This window comes from Pangasianodon hypophthalmus, chromosome 29 (assembly GCF_027358585.1).
Source record: "Pangasianodon hypophthalmus isolate fPanHyp1 chromosome 29, fPanHyp1.pri, whole genome shotgun sequence".
NCBI classification, from domain to species: domain Eukaryota; kingdom Metazoa; phylum Chordata; class Actinopteri; order Siluriformes; family Pangasiidae; genus Pangasianodon; species Pangasianodon hypophthalmus.
This window is the reverse complement of record NC_069738.1, coordinates 484,614-496,487: the sequence shown is the minus strand read 5'-3', so window position 1 is coordinate 496,487 and position 11,874 is coordinate 484,614. Positions and strand designations below refer to the sequence as shown.

The 11,874-nt window shown below is 41.1% G+C and overlaps 1 protein-coding gene across 4 annotated transcripts in view; it reads left to right on the top strand.

Moving 5' to 3' along the window:
• The first annotated feature begins 3,160 nt into the window (after nt 1–3,160).
• Nucleotides 3,161–11,874, top strand: part of LOC113525088 (interferon-induced very large GTPase 1) — a 35,888-nt gene continuing 27,174 nt past the window's right edge. Inside the window, exons 1-4 of one of the 4 annotated variants that reach the window (XM_026911531.3) lie at nt 3,161–3,295; nt 7,674–7,732; nt 10,057–10,144; nt 10,412–10,477. In XM_026911531.3, coding sequence (XP_026767332.3) covers nt 10,060–10,144; nt 10,412–10,477 — 151 coding nt within the window. In that variant the 5' untranslated portion in view covers nt 3,161–3,295; nt 7,674–7,732; nt 10,057–10,059. Of the gene's footprint in view, nt 3,296–3,546; nt 4,353–7,673; nt 7,733–10,056; nt 10,145–10,411; nt 10,484–11,874 lie in introns of those variants that run through there. The other 3 variants (XM_026911529.3, XM_026911530.3, XM_026911532.3) reach the window with 3 other exon arrangements.

The window sequence follows — 11,874 nt, the reverse complement described above, 5'->3', positions numbered from 1 at the left end:
ATGACGAGCCTCTCGAAGCACTTAATGATGATGGGTGTAAGTGCAACGGGATGGTAGTCATTGAGGCAGGACACTGATGACTGCTTTGGCACGGGGACGATGGTGGTGGCCTTGAAGCACGTCGGAACAACGGTGCTGCACAGGTGTTGAAGATGTCCGTGAGAACATCCACCAGCTGGTCTGCACATCCCCTGAGCACCCTGCCAGGAATGTTGTCTGGTCCAGCAGCCTTTCGCGGGTTGACTCCGTGTAGAGTCTTCCTCACGTCAGCCGTGGTTAGACACAGCACCTGGTCGTGGGAGGAGGGGTGATCTTCCTCGCCGTCACGCCGTTCTGTGCCTTGAACCGAGCATAGAAGTCGTTCAGCGCATCTGGGAGGGAGGCATCACTGTCACAGGCAGGTAATGTTGTCCTGTAGTTGGTGATGGCCTGGATGCCCTGCCACATGCGCTGCGTGTCTCCGCTGGCCTTGAAGTGGTTGTGGATTCTCTGAGCGTGTGCGCGCTTTGCCTCTCTGATGGCCCAGGACAGTTTGGCCCTCACTGTTCTTAGGGCCACCTTGTCGCCTGCTCTGAAAGCAGAGTCTCGGATCCTCAGTAGCACACGCACCTCTGCAGTCATCCACGGCTTCTGGTTGGAGCGTGTGGTGATGGTCTTGGAGACGGTGACGTCATCAATGCACTTGCTGATATAGCTGGTCACTGATGTCGCCTATGTTTGTGTAAATAAGGTCCAGCACGTTCTTCCCTCTCGTTGCAAAGTCCACATGCTGATGGAATTTAGGGAGCACTGACTTGAGATTTGCATGGTTGAAATCTCTGGCAACAATAAACAGTCTGTCGGGGTTTGAGTTCTGCAGCTCGCTAATAGCCCCATACAGTACACAGAGAGAGCGCCTCCTTAGCATTAGCGTTAGCACTGGGGGGAATGTATACACCGATTATGAGGACGGTAGTGAATTCCCGTGGTAAATAAAAAGGTCTACATCTAACAGTCACAAACTCCACCAGCGACGAGCAGTAACTAGAAACTAGCACCAAGTTCTTGCACCATTCCGTGTTGATGTAAACACACAAGCCGCCGCCACGAGCCTTACCACACAGAGCTGTGTTTCTGTCGGCTCGAAACGAGGCTAGCCCATCTAGCTGAATGGCGGCGTCCGGAACTCTGTCGCTGAGCCACGTCTCCGTGAAAACAAGGACGCAGCAGTCTCTGAACTCACGCCATGTAGTTTGCTGGAGTCGGATGTAGTCCAGTTTATTGTCCAGGGAGCAGACATTGGAGAGCAGGATGGACAGGAGAGCCAGCCGGCTAGGTTTGTTTTTAGCCTAGCACGAACCCCCGCCCTCTTGCCGCGCTTCTGCTTTCCCGTGCACCGCTTGCGACGTCCCCTCCCCCGGCCACCGGCATCAGGCGACGCCGAGGGCTGGAGGCCTGGTCCCCGCAGCAAGCAGAGATCGCGTAGCTTCTCCAGCAGATCATCCTGCAAAGTGGCTGTATTGTTGTATCTGAAGTTTAGAAGTGTCTGGCGGTGGTATACACGAACACCGGTAGCTCCGATGTCCATGTGCCATTAAAAAGTCGGCCTAAAGAAGAAAAAAGCACCATTTTGTATCTGGAGCGGCCGCTGCGTGCTACTGCCGCGCCGCCATCTTGGATCAATTCAGTTTCCAGTGATAATACATTTATAAAGGCATCACTGGTTTACCTCTGAATGTCTCTTGCAAACATTTCTAAGTCTTGTTCAGTGTTGGAGAACATTGGATATTCCTAATTTTCCACACAAAAACCCCAGAAAGAGGTACTTCTGTGACCATTATTGGTGAAACTAGAGGATCCAAATTTGATTGTCCAAACAAAAGGTAACTAACAGATTTCCAAAACACATTAATCACACTGATAGCTTTTATATGTTTCTTCAGGCCATTCCTGCAGACACTGAGACACTGGTAACACAATAAAAAGAGAAAACTCACAAAACATTATTAAAGTAACTTTTTATATTTAGTAAAGGATAACAAAAATGATATGGTTATATTTTTATAAAACCTTGAAATTCAAGCCTGTATACACCTAACTAAAGCTGCTGGTGCCACTAAAGGCCTAGCTAATTTCACGTGCCGCAAGATAGAGTCACCTATAACCAGAGCTCTTTCAGGTTTCTCAGCGGGTGCGTCACTGAGGAGAGCAAACCTGTTGGACACGTGAAGCGGAGAGGAGTGGTGCTCCTGTGGGCGAGCCTTAGCGTTAGCTTTGGCTTTGCGATTATGCCGCCGAGTCGTCACCCATTCGCCCCGCTGTGAGGGCTCTAATGCCGGAGTTGGAGGATTACTAACTCCGCCTAAGGCATCCAGACTTTCCCCTACAGAAACTACGCTGCTCTCACTCTCACTAACCCTCTCTAGAGACTGGATGCGCACCTCTAATGCTGCAATCTTCTCCGTCAGAGAGCTAACTAACATGCATTTATCACAAATAAAGTTAATACTAACGACGGAGGAAGAGTGACTAAACATCCTGCACTCAACACACTGAACAAGCTGAATGTTAGACATGTTGTTTAACGTACCTCAGTTGAAGATGTGTGGAGATGATGTTAGACAGATCCAGTGTGGATGGCCTCCGCTCGCTGTCTTTAGACAAAAAACAAAAGCGATCTTCGAGAAAATGAAAATGCGGCAGAAGAGAAAATTAAAAATATAACGTATGAAAACAATAGCGCAAAATTATTGATGAGAAAGAAAAAACAGTATAATTTAAACACAGTCACAGGCAAGAAACTCCTGGCAAACGATATGAAACCAGGACCTTTGTCACAGGAACGCTTCACAGTGGTGAACTGTCCATGAACAGTGTGGCATTTACACAATGTCTACACAATGTTAGCCTACTAACCTCTGACTGATGAAGGCATTTACTGTTAACTGCTACATGGAATCATAAACATTCAATTTCTTATATAATAATAATAATAATAATAATAATAATAATAATGGTATGTTGTACCCTGAAGCTCAAAAAATTATAGATAGAAAACTGCAGCACTCATATGATTACTATTAAATATATTAGTTATAAATTAAAATACACTGCTGCTGGGAATTTCCTGCTCATTGACCCCCCAAATCCACCGCCCCCCTTCCTCCCACGTGACCAATAACTAACGGTTGGTACTTTCGATTTGCAGAACTTCCTGATAATCATGTGATTTCTAGGAAGCTTCGCCCCATGCCCTATAAATAACGGCTTAGTGCTTTCCAGAATCTCCTGCAAACCCAGATCCTTCAGTGCTCAGGTATGATTTTACTGCTTTATCTTTTTAAAAAATCTACATCATTTTATTTCACTCCTTGTGATGGCACTGAATTCTGAAATAAATAGTAGAATAATAAAACTGTGGATGCAGGAATGTTCTAGTCTTTAGCTTGAACAGTGCATTAATCATGTGGTAGTAAATTAGGAGCTGTTTCAGTAATACTGGTGACTGTTAACTAACTGCTCTGACTGTATGGAACCTTATAAGGTTCAAGATGGCGCCAGTGTGTTTGGCCTGTTTGACACGCTGAGAACATCTAGTGTATTTTAAGCCAGCAGGCCTAGTCCTCACTCTGTTGCTACACACTTGCTAAACAATATTCCACCATACTTACTAATTATATCTGGACTTTAATGAGAACAAATGCGAACGATAATGATAACGGCGGCTGTTATTCCTTTTCTTTCCGTTGTGAGGCATCTATCTCCAAATGCGCGTTCCCGCGACAGGGGGTGCATTTCGCGGCAGGGATGCTTTTTTCGGCACAACACCGGACGTCTGCTGCTTTCAGTTTTATTTGCGCTTGTGTTGTTTTTATCGACTGTTTTAAAAAAATGCAGACTCTCTACTGGTGTATGATCGCCAAGCACTTCTCAACATTAGATCTATCATGGAAAATAAAGTTATCCACGATTTGGGTAGACAGAAAACTTTGCCCCCTCCTCCATTTCTACGTGGATTACCTCTGTCGAACGCCGTATCCATCTCTTCGTAGAAAGCGACAGAGACGACGGGGTAAACGCGGCGGCCTGCTGGTAAAAATCAAGGCTCATGTAGTACGATTCCCCTACGCTGATCTCCGTGGTCTTTTGGCGAAATATGATGCGGGTCACAACTGCTTTGTTTCTCACCGTTCCTTGGAATCTGTGTATACCTGGTTGGTACCGGTGGGCGGTTCGGTTGAGAAGTTTCAGTTTCCCCGCTCTCGTTCACTTCGTCTTCGTCTGCTAGATCGCTAGCCAACAAAACTTTCATCTTAAATGACTTTTTCACTTCCAATAGCTTGGATTTACTGTTTGTGACTGGACGAGTGCTGGTGAGTCAAGCTCTTTTTCAGAGGTTTTACCACTGGATTGCACATATTTGAGCTCTCCGAGATCTACTGGACGAGGAGGAGGAGTTGTTACTTTCTTAAAAAAACATTTTAACTGCCGGCATTTGTCGTCTTATTGTTTCTCCAGCTTTGAGCTCAATGTTTCTGAGTTGGATCGGGTTCATCCCGTGCTGTGTGCTCTGATTTATCGTCCACCCAAATACAGTAAAGACTTTATCGATGACTTTTCTGATTTTTTTGGCTGGAATTATGCCAAAATATGATCGGGTCTTAATAGTTGGAGATTTTAATATCCACATTTGTTGTCCCTCTAAGCCATTGGCTAAAGATTTTTTTAGATCTTACTGACTTTTAATTTGGTACAGTTTGTGAATAGCCCCACACATGAGCATGGACATACATTAGATCTGGTTTTGTCATATGGTTTACCTGTTTGTAATATTGAGGTATGTGATGCTACCTTCTCTGACCACATGCCTGTTTTATTTGAAATTTATCTTTCTTGTAATCCTAAACCAAATGTCCCAGCTCATTGTTGTCGTTAGTTTAGTCCTTCAACTGTTGAACTGTTCTCTGATGCTTTTAAATGTATCGATGAGGATTATTCAATGTCCTTTTCTTGTTTAAATACTGAGGAGTTAACTCTACTATTTAATTTTATATGCCAAAACATTCTAGATATAGTCGCTCCATTTATGATCACTCGTGCTAAACCAAAAGTTGAACCATGGCTGAATGACACCACTCGTGCTGTAAGGCATGAGTGTAGGAGAGCTGAACACAATTGGAAAAAAGATAGGCTACAGGTATCTTCTGACATTTTAAAGGAAAGTTTGCACAAATATCAAAAGACTGTTAAAACTGAAAAGTCTAAGTACTTCTCAAATATTATCTCTAACAACTCGCACAAGCCTCGTGTTCTTTTCAGTACTATCAATGCTGCTTTGAATGCTCCTCAATCAACTTGTTTGGAGTTCTCTTTTGAGATGTGTGAAAACTTTTTACATTTTTTTGTTGACAAGATTGCTGTTGTCAGAGCACACATTTCATCTCCTTATGTTGATTCATCTATCACCACTATGTGCTCTGCTGTTTTTAACCAGTTTGAGCCTGTGTCTCTTTCTTTTTTGCGAGACATTGTAGCTAAAAAGAAATCATCTATCTGTTGCTTAGATATCATTCCTTCTCATTTTTTAAATAATGTTTTTGAAACCCTTGGACCTAAAATTCAGGAAATCATAAATAGTAGCCTTGCCTCAGGAGTTGTACCTCTAAATTTTAAACATGCAATAGTGGAACCATTGATTAAGAAGCCAAATTTGGATACCTCGATTCTTGATAATTTTAGGCCTATCTCAAAACTTCCGTTCCTTTCTAAAATATTAGAGAAGGTTGTTTTTACACAATTGCAATCATTTTTAAGTCAACATGGTTTGCAGGAAGTGTTTCATTCTGGTTTTAAATCACTCCACAGCACAGAAACGGCCCTGATGAAAGTTTTTAATGACCTGTTACTAGCCACTGACTCAGGTGATTATGCTGTCCTCATGCTCCTGGATCTTACGGCTGCATTTGACATTGTAGACATTGTGGAGTTAGGGGGACTGCGTTGGAGTGGTTTAGATCTTATTTGTCTGACAGAAGTTTTTCAGTCCGCCTTGGGGATTTTGTGTCATCATCTGCATCTTTCTCGTGTGGTGTCCCTCAGGGTTCCATTCTTGGACCTGTTTTATTTTCATTATATCTACTTCCATTAGGGTTCATTTTTAGGAAATACGGCATCTCGTTTCATTGCTATGCAGATGATACACAACTCTATCTCCCTTTGAAACGACATGATGCAAACTCTTTAACACCATTGTTGGACTGTCTTGAGGAGGTTAGGGCCTGGATGACCTCAAATTTTTTAAAGTTCAATGAAGAAAAAACAGAAGTCATGATATTTAGACCTGGTAACACCAGTTACCCCCCAGATCTAGATTTGAGTGTTATAAAACCATATGTAAAGCCAAATGTTAAAAACCTGGGTGTTATAATGGATAGTGATTTTAAATTGGATAAAACAAATTAAATCAGTAATTACCTAGTAATTATCTAGTTTTTTCCAGTTGAGGCAATTATCCAAAGTCAAGTCTTTTTTGTCTTTTAATGATTTTGAAAGGGTCATACATGCTTTTATCTCGACCCGTCTTGACTATTGTAATGGTCTGTATGTAGGTATCGATCAGGCCTCCCTCAAACGTTCACAGAGGGTACAAAATGCCGCTGCCCGTCTGTTAACAGGGACGCACAAACACGAACAAATTACACCCGTACTGGCAACTCTTCATTGGCTTCCTGTTCATTTTAGAATTGATTTTAAGGTTTTAGTTTTAGTTTATAAGTCATTACAGGGATTGGCACCAAGTTACCTTTCTGATTTAAAGCAGCCGCATGATCCATCGAGAGCATTTAGGTCTGCTGACCATTTACTCTTGGTTGCACCTCGAACAAGGCTAAAAAGCAGGAGTGACCGGGCTTTTGCTGTCACAGTCCCAAAACTTTGGAATAACTTGCCTCTATATGTTAAGCAGGCCCAAACACTTGCTGTTTTTAAATCCAGTCTTAAAACTTATTTTTATACTCTAGCATTTAACTCAGTATGAGAGCTGTTTTATGTATCTATATTTAATGTCTGTTCTTTTTTTAATGTGTAAAATTTGTGTTATCTTGATTATGCTTGTACAGCACTTTGGTAAACAATTGTTGTTTTAAAGAAGTGCTCTATAAATAAATTTTGATTTGATTTATAACCTGCTACTTCCGTTACTGACCCTGGATAAATCTTTTCTTTCTAAATCTTTTTTATTTCAACCTTCCGTATTTATGGCCATTTTTAAACCTTGCTGAGCAAATTCGCTTTTTGTTCATAAATGCCAATCTTCTTTAATGTTAATGTTTTTTTCCTCAATCGTGAACTCGATCTTATTCTTACCGCTAAGCATGTAAAAGCTGCGCACAATATTTTATAAACAGAAACCAAGGAGAACAAACTCCTCGTTTAATAAACAGAGTTTTTAGTGTTTTCACTGAAACAGGTTAAAATGATTAAAATCTGGGAATGAAGTCTACGACGGCATTTAGGACCACTGTTTAAAATAAAATAAAATAAAGATTACGACGATAAAGTCATAATATTTCGAAAGAAAATTTCATTATGATAATATTATGGGTAAAAGTCTTTATTATTATTATTATTATTATTATTATTATTGTCATTCACTGTGCTAAAGATCTGCTCTGTGGTTGCCATTTCCTCCCCAGCCTCTCCTTCCTCTCTGTGTCCACTCACTGGTGACGACAGAAGTTCGCTCCATCCACAGGTAGGTATTAGTTTTGCGTTACAATCCACATTTCAGTCTATGACTGATCCACAGAATTAGTAATTTGGTAGTTTGTTCTTGCATTGCTGGTACTGTTTTGTTTTTGCTCCTGTTCACAGCTGACATACTACTTAGTATGCATATAGTGCCTATAACATATATTGACACATGAAATATATAAAAAGCTTACTCCGAGCACATCATGCCAATTCGTGGTTCAAGACCTGATACTTGCTTACATAAAAGCATTGTATAGAAAAATGTCGATTCGCAGAGCCAAGTTGAGGTGATGGGCAAAAGTACATCAAGTTCAGTATACTCTGCCTTCAGTGACAGCCCAAATTCTGAAAGTGTGGTTGAGTCAAACAGTGCCTTCAAAGTGTGGTTGAGTCAAACAGTGCAGTCACTTGAAAGGTCTAGCAGGGCATCCTGTTGATCTGATGACAGGTGATTCCCTGCTCTTTCAATGAATAGGTTACAAACCCAGCTGCACTGGTTCCAACTCTGCTGCTCAGGAAAATACTTCATGAAATGTGCAGACAGAGCATGCAGATGGAGAGTGATTTCATTTTTTGTAACATTCTAGTTAAGCCCAATTTCTGTGAGAAATTCATCCAAGGTTGGGAACTTGTCTACATTTCCCCATAAACCTGCCCTCTCCATTGCTCCAATTTCTTCACAAACCCTATGATTTTATCAGACATTGTTAGCAGGTTTGAATTCGGTCCCTGCAAAGATGAATTAAGAGTAAAAAGTCTATTAAAAATGTCATACAATAATGTTTCATTTGCGAGCCACTTTTGGTCAGTCAAATAAATAGCAAAGGCAGATGAACAGTCAAACAGAAAAATTAGTAGTTCTTCACGCAATGAAAATATTCGCTGCAGTATGTTCCCTGTGGAGAGCCACCTTACCTCCATGTGCAAGAGTAACAATTCCTATTCTGACCCCATTTCTCTGCACAACAGGGAAAATAGTCTTAATTTTATAGGATGAGTCTTGATAAAACTTATGATTTGTGTTGCTGTCTGTAGTTGCTGTCATCATGAACCAATGCTGTGGGCCCTTTATGTTTCCCTACCATGGCTCCTGCTCCATTTGTGCACACACTGACACAATTGTCCCAAGACAGACCCAGTTTATTCAGTTTGCCATCAGTTTATCAAAAATATCTCTCCCTGTGCATGTTTTATCCAGTGCTGAGCAAAATAACAGATCCTCAAGCAATTTTCTCTCATAGCTGTAGAGGACAAATACAAGCAGTTGGGAGGAGTTTGAGATATCTGACTCAACTAATTGCAATGGGAAAAAAATTCCAGACCCTTATTGTCTCAATTAGTTGACATTTGACATCGGTTGCCATGTCAGTGCAGTGATATGGTGGCTCATGGTGTTATATGATAGGAAAATTTGTTCAATGTCACTTGCAAACTTATCCACAAACATAGTTCTACAGTTGGCCATTGCTGCTGGACGAATGAGGTTCTCTGCAATTGTGTGAGGCTTTTTCGCTTTGGCAACTAAATATGCCACCTCATATGAAGCAGTAAGTGCTTTGACTGTCAGTATGTCATCGTTTTTGGTTTGTTAAGCCTGATTTTCTATGGCTAAAAAAATCAACTGGCTTATCTTTGAAAGTTGGGTGATTGGTTTGCAAGTGTCTTATCAGTTTCACAAGTTTCAAACTGTCATTTGCAAGTACCTCAGAATATACAACACACATGCTTCGTTATTTATTGTGATGCATGTGAATCCGTATTTTATGTACGGTTCATCATACTTCCGTTGTTTTTATGCACCCAGCCCTTTGGCCTTTGGCTATCCTCTTCTGTGTGGAAAGCCCCACTGACATGGAGGGTTCATTGTCATCAGTGGGGTGATTCTTAATTTTTGCAAGCAACTGGTCCATTTTTTTTTTTTGGTGTTATTTACTGCTCAAACACTCAATCACTGCCAACGCTGTTGTAACCATCGCAGCCAACAAGAATACGTAAAGATCAGCTCAATAGTGTAGCTGGGGGACTAGGCAGATCCCCCCTAGTAGATAACAAAAGATTTGCTAGCAATCAGAGCTTTACATTCACAGGTGTGTCAATCTTCTTCATTCACGCGAGTGCGTGCCTCAGAATCTCGTGCCCCCTTAACTGGTGCTTGCAAACCCCCAAGGGGGCGTGCCCCAAAGGTTGAAAACCCTGTTCTAATAGTGCTAACAGTTGTACAAAATATCAGCATTCTTGGAATTCTGCTTGTCTAATCAAATTAGTGGAACTGATCTGATCTAATGTAAATAACACCAAATTCACTGTTGTTGGTATACTTTGTAGAAAATGCATGCAAAAGAAGCCCGAAGGGAAGCTGCTCAAGGCAGTGCAACATCGCAGAGCTGGATTCAAAGCTCCAGCAAGCCAGCAGGTAAATCATTATATAGAATATTTAACAAACAGTTTGCCACACTGTAACTCCTGGAAAGTATATTTCCCATTATAGTCATTTGTTTTAGTTGGTAGTAATCTATAACATATAGCATATTTAGAATATTTTATGAAAACAATACTAATACTAGTATACAGAATTAAAAAACCTATGTATTATAAATGTTCTAAATGAGTTGTATCTTAGCATAATACAGATATATATTCTGCATAACAGTAAATGAAATTTCTAATATTTACATTCAAGGTGAGGCAGAGTCAGGCTCAGACAGTGAGGGAGAGCCCACTGAGCATCAGAAGCCAAATCCAACAGGTACAGGTGAGAGGGTTATACTGGCTGACTAGAAAGGGACATGCTACCAAGACTGTGATAAGAAGATAGATAGACATGGAATTCCTTGAATGAAAGAGTTATTACAACAACATTAATTGAATTGAGCATTAAGCCTAACTATTTACAATATGATTCTAAAAGGTTTGTTGTCTGAAGAACACCACTGGTTAGAGTTTTCTCCTGAGAATGACGCAATGTACTGTTTCAGCTGCAGGCTTTCATGAATGGTGAAAAGTATAAGAGCAGGACAGGTTAAAGGGAAAATGAAGGAGCACGGCAGGACAGAGTCACACATGCTAGGCATGATTCAGTGGAATGCCTTTAAAAGAAAGGTATCGGATAGAGGTTTGGGAAAGGCTGACTGTGAAATGTAGGCAGCCAAAGAAAGAGAAAGGCAAAACAACAGGGAGATTATCTCCCAATTGATTGGTATTACATTGTACTTAGCAAAACAAGGCATGGCCTTCAGAGGTGATGATGAAAGCCTCTCAAGTTCGAACAAAGGAAATTTCTTAGAGCTTGGAGAATTTATTTGCCAATATGACAGTGTCCTTATGCTTCATCTTGAGAACATCAGGGAAACAAGTGTCACATAAAAAAAACACAGGTGTCTCTCCTCTCAACAGAATACAAAACGACCTAATTAGAGCAATTGCTATTTATGTGAAACAGGTTATCCAGAAGGAAGTGAGGGAAGCATCAATATTCTCTGTTTTACTTGATGAGACTACTGATGTATCACATATTGCACAGGCATGCTTTGTGGTGCGGTGTACATGACATGACCATAAAAGCTTCATTCAGCTCTGTGGTGTTCAGTCAAAAACAGGAGAAGAGCTTGAAAACTTATTAATAAATTTACTGTAGGCGAACCAGCTGAAAGTTGAGGACATCCGTGGCCATTACAAAGGACTACAGTCCAGAATACAAAAGCAAAATGAAAAGACATTATTTGTTCATTGCCATCATTGCATCCTCATTACTAATACCTTGCATTAGTGGAGTGCAAAGTCAAGCATACACTTTTTACATAGTTGAAAAACATTACATTACGTTGCTTGCAGATAACAACTCCAGCACTCATGGAAACAGGAGTTGCTTCAGATGCTCTTCAACAGCAAGACCTGGACTTGGCAGCAGCATACACTGTTGTAAATGGTGTTATTTGCAGAATGAACAAACTGAGGACTGAAGAGCAATTCAAAGAAATATATCACAATGCTACCATTCAATCAGAGACAGGAGCGATCAATGTGCCTGAAGTGATTCCAGGGCAAGCAAGATGGCAAAAAAGACCAGCAAAGTTTAAGTACTGCTCCACATCAGCAACAGAGGACCACCAGCCACAGACTTTAGAGGAGCACTACAGAGGAAGA